Source organism: Panthera uncia, chromosome E1 (assembly GCF_023721935.1).
Source record: "Panthera uncia isolate 11264 chromosome E1, Puncia_PCG_1.0, whole genome shotgun sequence".
Classification (NCBI taxonomy): domain Eukaryota; kingdom Metazoa; phylum Chordata; class Mammalia; order Carnivora; family Felidae; genus Panthera; species Panthera uncia.
The window spans coordinates 43,851,411-43,864,750 of record NC_064814.1 but is presented as its reverse complement, the minus strand read 5'-3'; the positions used below and the strand labels follow the sequence as shown (position 1 = coordinate 43,864,750).

The following is a 13,340-nucleotide window of genomic DNA, read 5'->3' as shown; positions in this document are numbered from 1 at the left end:
GCGGGGGGCTGGGCAGGGGCAGCTGCCTCCGGAGCGCCCAGCTAAATCATTACGTTTGCTAAATTCGTCTTCCACCTCCTTTTCCCTGACAGCTCCTTCCTCTCTGTCCTCTCATAGCTGACCACCATTTCATCCTGCTAAGAATCTGCCACCAGACACTTAGCAGGAATTTCCTCTCTCTCTCTCTCTCTCTCTCTCTCTCTCTCTCTCTCTCTCTCAGCAGTGGATTTCTGCATCTTAAAAGGGAACCCTGAAGACACCTGAAGGACTTCGGGTTCAAAGTGAGAATTTCTGGCTGGGTGAGAGAGAGGCCTCTGATATGATGAAGTACCTATTCTAAGCCAGACATCTTGTGCACTTTGCATACTTTAATGACCTTGCTGAATTCCCACAGCACCTCTAGGCAACAGGTGGTATCATCTCCATTTCAGGGTGAGAAATCAGGGACCTCCAGACAAGACAGAATGTTAGCTCATACTTTGAGTATCTTCCCTGTTCTTTTTTTTTTTTTTAATTTTTTTTTTTTAACATTTATTTATTTTTGAGACAGAGAGAGACAGAGCATGAACGGGGGCGGGGCAGAGAGAGGGAGACACAGAATCCGAAACAGGCTCCAGGCTCTGAGCTGTCAGCACAGAGCCCGACACGGGGCTTGAACTTACGGACCATGAGATCGTGACCTGAGCCGAAGTCGGACGCTCAACGGACTGAGCCACCCAGGCGCCCCTATCTTCCCTGTTCTAAAACACAGCAGTGACGGATGAAAATATTCTAAAAACAAAACGTAAACTTATCCATATTTAAAAATAAAATATATATGGGGGCGCCTGGGTGGCTCAGTCGGTTAAGCATCCAACCTCAGCTCAGGCCATGCTCTCAAGGCTTCTGAGTTCAAGACCCACATCGGGTTCACATCTGTCAACACAGAGCCTGCTTCAGATCCTCTGTCCCTCTCTCTTTCTGCCCCTCCCCCACTCATGCTATCTCTCTCTCTCTCTCTCTCTCTTTCTCTCTCAAAAATAAATATTACAGGGGCGCCTGGGTGGCTCAGTCAGTTAAGCGTCTGACTTCAGCTCAGGTCATGAACTTGCAGTCCCCACATCAGGCCCCACGTCAGGCTCTGTGCTGACAGCTCGGAGCCTGGAGCCTGCTTTGGATTCTGTGTCTCCCTCTCTCTCTGTTCCTCCCCTGCTCGTACTCTGTCTCTCTCTCTCTCTCTCTCTCTCTCAAAAATAAATATTAAAACAATTTTTAAATGTTTATAAAACATTATGTATACATATGTATATGTATACATTATATACAAAACATGTATATATATATTTGGAGTTTCTGATATATATATATTATATATACATATATATAATATATATATATCAGATATGTATATCTCAATGGATCAGAAACTCCAAATAGTTACTATTTTGAGGGGCTGAAGGCGCAGCCTACTGAGCTCTGGGTCCAGAAGCAGGTGGAGGCAGCTGGGAGCTTAGCCTTCCAAGGTACAGGAAGAGGTGGGGCACTAGAGTCAGAGTCACTGAAGATGGGGGTTGGTGAAGGGACTTCCCGCCTGGGAAAGGAGACTGAAAAAAGTGGAGACTGTCTCCTCGTCCAAGACTAAGAATGTGAACACTGAGGGAAGCTGGAAGTAGCACACACACAGCCAGGGCCTGGCCACGCTGCCCATGGCAGTAATGATCAGCTCTGTATATAATCCCATCATCATTGGGGTCACATAGCCCATCGCTAACCCAGGACATCTGGCTCTGCACTGGGGTGGGGGGGGGGGGGACCCAGGACCTGTGGAGGAAACAGAATCTCAGCTGGGTGGAGGTGGGGGCAGGGGGAGAAACGGACTCCCACTCAAGACGAGCGTACAAACCCAAATGCCAAAATGCCTGAGGAAAGCGGACATTAGGGAAGACAACTAACAAAACCAACAGTTGGGAGACAGTCTCAAAGATTTAGTGAAATGGAAGGCAGTACTAAAGACTCTACCCAGAAAGTATGCCTGAAAGATAAAGAAAAAAAAAACAGGAAAGAGCAGTTGGGAGCTACGGGAGGATGACTGAGGCTCTATAATGTGTCCCACAGGACCTCCAGAAGAGAAGACACGGACTAGCAGGATAGCAACGTTCAAGGACAGCATGGCTGAAAATTCCCCGTAACTGAAGATGTTTTATGGATCCACAGATTGAAAGTGTGTATCATTATCGAACTCAACACCCAAGAAACAAATAATCCAGTGAAGAAATGGGCAAAAGACATGAATAGACACTTCTCCAAAGAAGACATCCAGATGGCCAACCGACACATGAAAACATGCTCCACATCACTCATCATCAGGGAAGTACAAGTCAAAACCACAATGAGATACCACCTCACACCTGTCAGAATGGCTCACATTAACAACTCAGACAACAACAGATGTTGGCCAGGATGCGGAGAGAGAGGCTCTCTTTTGCACTGCTGGTGGGAATGCAAGCTGGGGCAGCCACTCTGGAAAACAGAACGGAGGGTGCCTCAAAAAATTAAAACTAGAACTACCCTACGACCCAGCAACTGCACTACTTAGGTATTTATCCAAGGGATACAGGTGTGCTGTTTCAAAGGGGCACGTGCCCCCCAATGTTTACAGCAGCACCATCAACAACAGCCAAAGTATGGAAAGAGCCCAAATGTCCATCGACGGATGAATGGATAAAGGAGATGTGGTATACACACACACACACACACACACACACACACACACACGCCCCAGAGTATTACTAGTCAATCAAAAAGAACAACATCTTGCCATTTGCAACTACGTGGATGGAACTGGAGGGTGTTATGCTAAGTGAAATTAGTCAGAGAAAGACAAATTTCATATGACTTCACTCCTATGAGGACTTTAAGAGACAAAACAGATGAACATAAGGGAAGGGAAACAAAAATAATATAAAAACAGGGAGGGGGATGAAATAGAAGAGACTCTTAAATATGGAAAACAAACAGAGGCTTACTGGAGGGGGTGTGGGAGGGGAGATGGGCTAAATGGGTAAGGGGCACTAAGGAATCTACTCCTGAAATCATTGTTGCACTAAATGCTAACTAACCTGGATATAAATTAATAAATAAATAATTTTTTTTTTAAACTGTGTATCAGTTGCAAAGTGAAATAAGTGAAAAAATAAATCCACATCTGGAAAACCAGGGGTGTGCTCCCTTGTGCCTGGCTCATTCGGTTACCACGATCCCCGTCCCGTGACCCTCCACAGAGAGGAGCTGCCTGCCGATGTCCTCCTGCCTTGACCCTGATCCTGGTACCGTGAAGAAAGTCCTGGGTTTGGGGTTAGGAGACATGGTTTGAGCCCCCTCAGAAAGTTCACTGAGCCTCGATTTCTTCTCCTAAAACGGGGTCAGCACCAGAATTATAGAAACTTAGCACCGGAAGGGACTTTGGGGTGGCTCATCACAGCAGACCATGGCTGTGTTCGATTTCCAGCTCTCCCACTAACTGGCAGCTGTGCCCATAAATTACTTAATCTCTAGTGTCTCCATTTCCCCATCGGCAAAAGGGGATAATAAGAGCACCCGCCTATGGGGTTGTGTAAGGACGAAACGAACTTGTATCTATAAAGAACTTAGCGCAGTGTCAGGTGCACAGTGAACATTCAACCTAGGACGGCCATTACTATCACTGTAATACGAGCCTCACAAAAATGCTATGCGTACCTACACTCCGTGAGGGACTTCCCACTGAAACCACAGATCCCAGGCAAGGCATGCCACCGCTGCACTGTGGAACAGGCGAGCTTTCCGCCCTTCTCCCTGGCCGCCCGTGGTAGGTCCTCCTTGGCCTCTAGGGAAGCCCCTCCCGGCGACCAACCATGAATTTCCCCAAATGCAAGTGTGCTCAGACCCACCCCAGCCCACCCCCACCTGCTGCCCTGGGCATCCTACCTCTCTCTGCTCACTGCAGATCTTACACAGCCACAGAGGCCGCTTCTGGCCGGGGGAGGCCTCGATCCCACATTTGGTGCACACTTTCTACAAGAGAGAGGACACGAGAATGTAAATACTTCAGCCACTTCCTCCTCAGCTGAGGGGCTGTGAAAACGAACCAAGGAACGCTTTGACACCTTCCAAGGGGATGGTGTTTGCTTCAGACCGTCAGGGTACATGACTCAAAGGGCACAGATCATCTGAAACCCATAGCGGGCTCTGGGGCACAATGGACGTACCCAGCCACGGATCGCCATGGTATAAATTCACCCCGCCCCTCATTACATTCTGTTAGGATCACATAAAAAAACTAAGCTTGCTGGTATTCACAGCTGCATCATTTTCCACCGCAAAAAACTGGAAACAACCCAAACGCCCGATGCCAGCAGAAGATCCAGGCAAACGTAACAGAGTACGTTGTGGCCTTAACTCATCAGCAGATTGTGTCGATACCTGGTAATGTGGGCAGGAAGTGATGTTAGTCAACAGAGAAAACACGCATTTGTATACAACCTCACAAAAAACTCACCTGTGTGCCTGACAAGGTGAGAAGACGGTCTGGTGAGAAACACCAGTGACAGCTTTATGCCATGTTGCTCGCGGAATGACTCCAGGAACCCCATTATGGAAGTATTAGGCCCATTTCACCGGTGAGCAACCTGGGGTTCAGAGCAGTTTGAAAATCTGCCCAAGTTCATGCAGCAGGTAAGTAATGGACTCAGATCTGACTCTAGAGCTATTACATAATTTTCCCCAGACGCGGAAGTGGCCAGAAGCTAGTTTCTGTGTGCTTTTCCTTCTATAGTGTTGCTTAAGAGTATAACTTCTGTTAAGTTTCTCAAAAGCCACATATGAATGAAAACATATGGTATCTGTCTTTCTCTGCCTGGCTTATTTCACTTAGCATAATACCCTCCAGTTCCATCCGCATTGCTGCAGATGGCCAGATTTCATTCTTTCTCATTGCCAAGTAGTATTCCATTGTGTATATAAACCACATCTTCTTTATTCATTCACCAGTTGATAGGCATTTAGGCTCTTCCCATAATTTGGCTATTGTTGAAAGCACTGCTATAAACATTGGGGTACAAGTGTCCCTATGTATCAGCACCCCTATGTCCCTTGGGTAGATTCTAGCAGTGCTATTGCTGGGTCATAGGGTAGGTCTATTTTTAATTTTTTGAGGAGCCTCCACACTGTTTTCCAGAGAGGCTGCACCAGTTTGCATTCCCACCAGCAGTGCAAGAGGGTTCCCGTTTCTCCACATCCTCACCAGCACCTGTAGCCTCCTGGTTTGCCCATTTTAGTCACTCTGACCATGGGAGAGGGGAAGGGGGGAAAAAAAGTTACAGAGAGGGAGGAAGGCAAACCATAAGAGACTCTTAAGGACTGAGAACAAACTGAGGGTAGATGGAGGGTGGGGGACAGGGGAAAGTGGGTGATGGGCAGGGAGGAGGGCCCTTGTTGGGATGAGCACTGGCTGTTGTATGGAAACCAATTTGACAATAAATTATATTTAGAAAAAAGAGTATAACTTCTACACATATATTTGGCTTCTCTGAAACACACAGCAACAGGCCGGGGCGGGCAACGCCAGAAGAAATTCCCGGGGAGGCACGGGGGACTTCGTGGGGCTGAGACGGGTCTCCAGCTAACCCAGGCAGAGTATGATTCAGCGACAGCACAGCGGATCCTCCTCCAGAGGACTGTCCCACCGGCTAATCAATCTTTCTGCCAGGAGGAAGCTACTTGGTCCTTGCTGGGCCGGGGGCTCTCTCCTGCCTCCCGCCGCTGAGGGAAGGCTGGATCTGTAGCTTGGCCTTTTCCGCAGGCTGCCAACTGAGCAAGGAACACACTCTCCTCAGAGAGGAAAATGTCACCGACTTGGCTTCCCAGAGCATGTCGTCACCACCGGTCAGGTGGCTGAGCCCAGCACCGCGGGGAGGAGGGAGCCAGCTCTCAGCAAAGGGAAAGCTGTGATACATTGGTGGGGGGTATACATTTGCTACCATTCAATGCTCAGGGATGAGAAACGTCACTTTTATTTATTATAAAATGTAATCTGCTTCAAGCTCTTGTCTGTCTGGCCTGGCAGGAAGTCCATCCCAGCCACAATTGGGGCCCCTCCCTGGCTCTTATGAAGGTCCTAAGCTTGGGGTCTCTGGTGGTGCAGTCCAGCTGGGGAGGAGTCAGTGAGTGCCATCTGGGGCGCTCACTGCTGTGCTGCTCTCCCTCTGGGTGCCCACGATCCCTTGGAGGGGTAAGGGGTCTAGCTACTTCTGTACCAGGTCTGGGTTTGGGATCTGTAACAGGCTGGGGCTTAGTGTCACCAGGGGCCAGCAGCCTGTCTCCCAGGAGCCCTGAGCTGCCGTCCCTGACCTGGTCTGGAGACTCCCCTCCCCCTCCCAGTACTCACCCTCAACCCTTCTATCCCTAGGACAGGGGGCCCCATAAGCCCAGACGGTGGGCCTCAAAACAACAACATGGGCCTCTCTTACTGCGGGTAAAGAGACAGGAAGGAAGCACTGAAGCCAGCTGGCTGCTTCCCTTGCTAATTCCCACCATCCTGTATAAATGGCACATGTGTGGCCCTCTCAGAGAGGTGAGATTTTCCTAATGCTTATAGTGCTGGATGACAACTCACCTCAAAGCACCCTCTGCCTTCCCAACGAGATGAAGGTGCTAGGCATAAGGAGAGAATAGAAGACCAGTTGCTACCATTTCCTGAGCAATTGCATGTGCCAGGCACTGGGACCCTGGTGACAAAGTATGAAGGAGGCGGGTGTTATGATCTCCATTATAAGGATAAGGAAACTGAGGCTCAGAGGCGTTCAAGACTGCTCAAGGCCCCCACAGCCAGCTAGGGACTATCAGGATCTGTGAGCATCCCTTCTCCCAGACCTCAGGAGAGCTGGATAACGCCCTCCCTTGCCTGGGTGCCAAGCTGGTGTCCTGGCTCTCCAGGGAGCTGGTTCATATCCCTGGGAGCGTGGCTGATACCTCTCAAATAGAGAAGGCAACAAGGGTGACCCTGGGACGAGGCTTTGCTGGGACTGGGGTGCAGCCACACTGCTTACCAGCTGCATGACACTGGTTCTAGGAGCAAACACTTGGACTTGAAGTGAGCCTTGAAGGATGGGCACACACATGCCCTCGAGACCTATCGTCCGGTTGAATGAACATCCGTGCCATCGGGGGATAGGCATAACAGCTGTGTTGTCTTCTACCCGCGGACCTCGGGACACAGAAGCACCCAGCCTGGGGACAGGAGCAGCATGGGCCCGTTGCCCTCCAGAGGCTGGGCCAAAGGCTGTTCATCAATTACCAGTCTGGAGGGCAGGAAGAGGGATGGGTTGCACGTCCCAAATGTCCCCTTTGCTTCTTGTCCTGTGGAATGCTGTGTGTGTGTGTGTCGGGAGGGCGGGGGCGGCGATCAGGAGTGGCACGACAGGACACACAAGCCTGTTTTCAGGCTACCACAGGCCATCACTGGTGGAGCCCACAGTCCGTTCTTGCCATCTCTCGGTCACCTTCCTGCGCCTGCAGTGTCTCTGGCTGGGGAATCCGGGCGAGCAAAAGGATAACGTGCTTCAGTTCAAATCATACATAATTGCTGCTCCATTAAATCTCGGATCAGTAAGAAAATAATGCACCTTTTCTCCTTATGGGCTTGGTCTTTGTTCTGGGGTTCCAATAAGGGAAATTAGGCAGGTGGTGTTTGAAAAAGCCAGTGACAGAGAGGGTGAGCCAGCCATGACATCAACCCAATGCAAAAGGCATAGGGCACCCTTATGTCAGGGACAGTCTCGGGGCCTGGAGATGGGCTTCCACTGAGTGGAATTGCCCCGGGGGTGCGACCACCAGCTTCCCGGGCTCGGCTGTCCCTTGCTTCCTGCAGCTTGGACCTCTGAGCATTAAACAAAACACGCCTAGCTCCTGGGCCTGCCTCAGAGCAGAAGCAACAAAGCTCCAGGCCTTCAGCCGCACCTGCTCTCTCTCCTTTCCCTCCATGCCCGCCTTTTGCAAATATGTATTCCAGCCCAGACGGGGTGGCTCAGGGCACAGTCCACAGGCTGTGGGGGCAAGAAGGCACAGCCTGCCATTAAGACGCAACCTTGGACTTGTTTCTAAGTTTCTCTGAGCCTTGTTTCTTCGCCCGTAAAATGGTGGTACCGGGCGGATTCCTGCCACAGTTGGGAGATGGAGGGAGATGATTCATGAAAGTGCTTAGAACACCACGTGGTCAAGAGCAGCAACACCGCAGTTCTTTCCTGTACACCTGCCTCAGTGAAGGGTGCCAGCACCCATCAGTCACACAAGCCCAAATGCAAATCATCCTCGATCCTCACTCTCCCTCATTCCCACCAAACAATCCACCTCCAAGAACGCTACATCTCACTGGACGCCGTTGCCTCGCCTCCACCGCCCGCCACCCCCCCCGACCCCGCCATGATCCACACCGTGGCTGTCTTCACTGCCCGGACTGCACCGTGGCCTCCCAGCAGATCTCCTCACCCCCACTTTGGCCAGCCTCCAGTTGGTTCCTGGCACAGCAGCAGGAGTGATCTTTTCAAGATGCAAATCTAATCATGTCATTTCTCCTGTCCCTGCCAGCTTAAAAGCCTCCAAAGACTTCCTGTTGTTCTCTGGATGAAGACCGCCTGCCTTCACGTGGTATGCGGTGCCTGTTGAGGCTGGACTCTCCTTGTCTGCCTCAGTTCACTCTCTCCGGCTTTACTACCTCACTCTCCATGCTCTGAGACCCAAAGGACCTGCCTTTAATCCCTGGTCCTCACTTGCTTCTTCTGCCACAGGACCTTTGCATATGCTGCCCCCTCTGTCTGGGATGCACTTGGCCACACTCTCTCATTGTTAACCTATGCATTCTTCAGACCTCAGCAAAAGTACCACTTCTTCAAGGAAGCCTTCCCTGCCTTCTCACCCCATTGGAGCTTCCATAACAGGCTCTTGCCTCTGTTTCTCCCACTGTCAGAGTCAAGATTTTTACCCTCAGTTATGTGGTGACTGTCACTTCCTCTACTAAGCTGTCAGATCCCTAAGTGCAGAGGCCATGTCTACGTCTGTTCACCTTCCTGTTTTCAGTGACTGGCACAATGAATATTTGTGGAATGAATGAATGAATGAACAAATACATAGGTATAACTTTTAGTATTATAATTGGGAAGACAAAACATAGTCCTTTCTAGAATGTGCCAATCTGCTGGGGACACAAGACACACAGAGACAGGAAACAGCAGCACAAGCCAGGGTGTGCTCCCATCCACACCAAGTGATGCTAACCAGCAGGGCAATGGGAGAGCCCATACATGGGGTAGAGTGCCTGGGGTAGGACTGCTGGACGGGTGGGCCTCACTCTCAGGGTATGGGGCACGAATCCAGGCCTCCCTGGCCACAGAGAAAATGACGCAGAGGGTCCTTTGTTAAGGATGGGGGGAAGGGATGTGTACCCTGCCCTCCACGTGACCGCTTCCGCCTGCTTTCCCAAGGGTACATCCTGCCGGCCACCTGTGTTTGCAGACCCATTCCAAGGTCTGATCAGGGGCCCTCTTTGACATCCTCACAGTCCAGGCCACTTTGGTTACCCCTTCTACTCCCTGGAGCCCCCACACTGCAATCCAAACCTTTACCTTCCCACACCGCAGTCAAGAAACAGGAAGTACAAGAAAGTCTGTGAGGCCACGTGCGCCAGAGCTCAAGCACTTTACTCCCAGGTCAGGCCTTCTCATCCTCACTGTGAACCCCCGACCCCTTTCAGGCAGAATCCGTGCTTCTCGGGGGTCCCCAAGCTGCTGCCAATTAGAAGACGGGAGGGACACAGTGCCAGCGCAGGGCGGGAATGACACTGTTGGGCACGCTCTCCAACCCTTCCCAGGAACAGAGGTCTGGGGGCATCCGCCAAGCGGGAAACAGCCACACTCCCCACGACGGGTCCTGAGGGCTTTGTGGTATGATCAGATGTCACACAGAAAGCCACTTTTGTGATGCTCAGTCAAGGAAAAAAAAGACGGAAAGGGACCCAAATGTTCCATGCAAGGAGCCAGAGAATGCACACTGTGCTGCGGAAATGAATATCGAAGACAGTTCACTTTAAAATATTTGGTGCTTCAATTCAACAAACGTTCGATACTGGGTATAAGGCTCTGTTCTAGGGAGGAAGAGGATGAACACGGCAGGACCCTTTGTCCTCAATGACTCAGTGAGTGTCCCCCTGAACCGAGGAGTTTACGAACTGGTAAAACTCATCTGGAAAAGGACCTTCTGGACAGTTCCAATCATCACCTGAAGGTGGTTTGGAGGTGAAGCCGCCCCCATCAGGACCCACACTGCCGCGATGCTCACGGAGCGGCCGAGCTAACCCCGGGGAGCAGGGGCAGGAGTGGTTCCGCACGAATGACTGTAGCACCTGCACGAAGCAACGTAAAGAGGAAAGCCCGCAAGTGTGCCCCTCACCACACAACGTGCTCCCGGGGCTAGAGCCCCAGTCTGCAACAAGGAGCGATCTGCTTGTGTTCTGCGGAAAGCTAGAGCGATAGAAATGCTGACAATGCAAACCAGAAGAAGTAAAGACAATCACAGCGAAGCTGTTATTTGTACTGAAATGGAACAACATTCACAAGAAGTTAAATTTAAAAAGCATGTTATAAACAGCATGCATAGTGTGATGCTCTACCATATAAATATGTATAAGTGCCTACGTGTGTTTAGAAGCCAATATATGCACAGAAAAATATATGGAACGATAGCGCCCAAAATGTAAATCAAATTGTGCTAAGTCAAAATCTATTTTAAATGGATAAGCAGAGCTCCTATTTAAAGGAAGCCTGTGCTAAATGCTTAGGGAAATCACTAGCCCCAAGTTCGTTTTTTGACCAGATCTCTATTTTGTGGGTCAGGATGGATTCAAGAAGCCAAAAGCACATGTACAAATAGGCAGGAGACAGGGCTTTTTGGTTGACTACGGCTCAACTGGAGACGGTCAGCCTTGTCCCCCAGCCTCTCCCAGATGGTGTCACTCAGTCACTGAGTGACTGATCATAGGCTCAGCCGGGCTAAACCCCAGAGACATCATCGGCCAGGTTTGGAGGTGCATCATCAGCCCCCATGGGCCAGGAGTACAGGGGCTAGAAACGGCCTTGTTGCCATGGATTCAGTATCTGGAACCCAGGTCCTGCTGCCAGATGACTTTAAATAGCTTAGATACTGATGTACATATTATAAATACTTACACGCTTTACTGAGCACTCATGCCACACCAGACACCAAGCTAGATGTCTTACGTGGAATCTTATTAATTTGCGTAATAGCCTAGGAGGTGGATGTTATTGTCCCTGTTCCATACACGAGAGATCTGAGGCTCGAGGTTAAGTAACTTGATCGCAGGGAGCTGGGATGTGAACCCCATGCTATATGAGCCCTAAGTGGCTGGCCAGACAGACACTTATCCCCTACCTCACCCCCAACCCCCAGTGACGGCAGAGCTGGTCCCTCCTCCAGAGTTACAGACTAGGTCAAACCTCAAGTAGGAGAGGCCATTGCCGGGCGCCACCTCCTTCCTGCTCACCAGGACACGGCCTGGGAGCCAGTGGGTCCGAGGGCACACTGACCTTAGCCCTGACTGCCTGCAAATCCCGAGTCACTGGGCCCAAAGACGTGCAGCCTTAAGAATGCCAGCCATCTGCTGCTCTGTCTGACACAGAAGCCAGGAAGCGACTGGAGAAAAATTTCAGAAGGAAGGCAGCGTTCTCTGTGCTTCCCACCCTAATGCCGGGCCAGGGAAACACCAGCAGTCTCCAGCCCGGCTGTGGGTAGCAGGCTCGTGACCACACAGGGCCAGGTCTCTGCTCTTCACACAGGCTTCCGGAAGGCTGCACGGCCGGCTTTGGGCAGGCCCACCCCCACCAGATGAGCCACTGACCCCCGGCCCCCAGCTAAAAGGAAGCACCGCAAATTTCAGGACTAGCTTCCAAAACACCTCACTCCAGCCAGACAGCATGGAGCGCTGAGTGGAGAGCGGGGGTTGAAGAAAACACCAGAGAAAGCTATGGATTATTAACACTCACAAGCACATGATAAGACATCATGCTCGGATGTGGCTCGGGATCATCTCTGTGCCCGTGCCCCACAGAGCGCGTCTGATGGGGGAATGGGCTACTTCGGGCAAGATGAAGCTGCCAGGCTGGCTGCGAGGGCCCAGATGCTGCCCCACCTGCCCCTCATCCCCGCTGACTCTTCCTGGTCCTGCTTATCCTCAGCATCACCTCTCAGGCCCCAGACGGAGTGCCCAATTTGTATCTCTTTTCCAGACAAACGTGGGAAGCAGCGTGCGTAAGACCTCCACTCCTCTGAGAGTGGTTTTGTCAGGGTCCTTGAACACAACCCTCCGAAAATCCCCAGGGCCTGGTGTGCACCTCAGAGCTCACTCGGCACTGAGCCAACCTCCCGAGGGAAAAGGAGGACATGTATGGTCGATGGAGTTCTACCATCAAGCTTTTCGTAAGCTCTGAACACAGCCTGCTCCCCGCTGCCTGGCTCTGACAAGTCCTGCAACTTCAACCCCTGAGCCCTCATTCGCTCCTTCCAGCCTAGGGGAAGACCTCCTTGCTTCTGTGCCCTGCTTGCCAGCCTGGGTTCCCGGAACTGACAGTGCCTGAGCCGTGCCTGAGCGTATCTTGTCCCCCAGGCTCCGAGCCACGGGCCCACTGTGCTCCACCTGAATCCCCAGGAGGGAAGGGGCTCTGGCCAAGGGTCTCTCAGGACTGCCATGTCACACGGTGGCCTGCAGCCTCCAGCTCCCCTCTGTCAGGAGGGAGTCAGGGCAGGGAAAGGCCCAGGTGGTAGAGGGAGCCGACTTACATCCAACTTGCTCCCTGCTGCGTGGTTACTTAGAATTACGACTCATAATAACAATAATAGCCACCATTTACTGGGCACTTTATTCCATGCCTGGCTCCACGCTCAGTGCTCAACACGCATTATCGTTATCATATTCAATCTCGTTTACGTTCAACACAGTCCTGTGAGGGTGGTTTTATGATCTGAATGTCATGGATGAGGAATCGAGGGCCCAGAGACGTTGGGTAGCTCGGCCAGGTTGATGCTACAAGGAAGTGGCAAAGCCAGGGTACGGACCCAGGTCCGTCATAATAAAAGCAAAAGCTTATATAATACGCACTGCATGCTGGGCACGGCATGAGTGCTTTACCTGGATTATTCATTTAACGACGACGGGAGTGCGGCGGACGGCTTAGGTAACTGGTCTGGGGTCACAAACTTGTCTCAGTCTGGACTGGGGTCCTGCTCCCAGCCCCACCGGCTCGCCCGTGCCCTCTGCG

At 51.3% G+C, this 13,340-nt stretch overlaps 1 protein-coding gene across 1 annotated transcript in view; it reads right to left on the bottom strand.

Moving 5' to 3' along the window:
• The window catches only part of RPH3AL (rabphilin 3A like (without C2 domains)), a 133,984-nt gene that overhangs the window by 50,478 nt on the left and 70,166 nt on the right, over positions 1 to 13,340 (bottom strand). Inside the window, 1 exon segment of the mRNA XM_049636726.1 lies at positions 3,946 to 4,032. Coding sequence (XP_049492683.1) covers positions 3,946 to 4,032 — 87 coding nt within the window.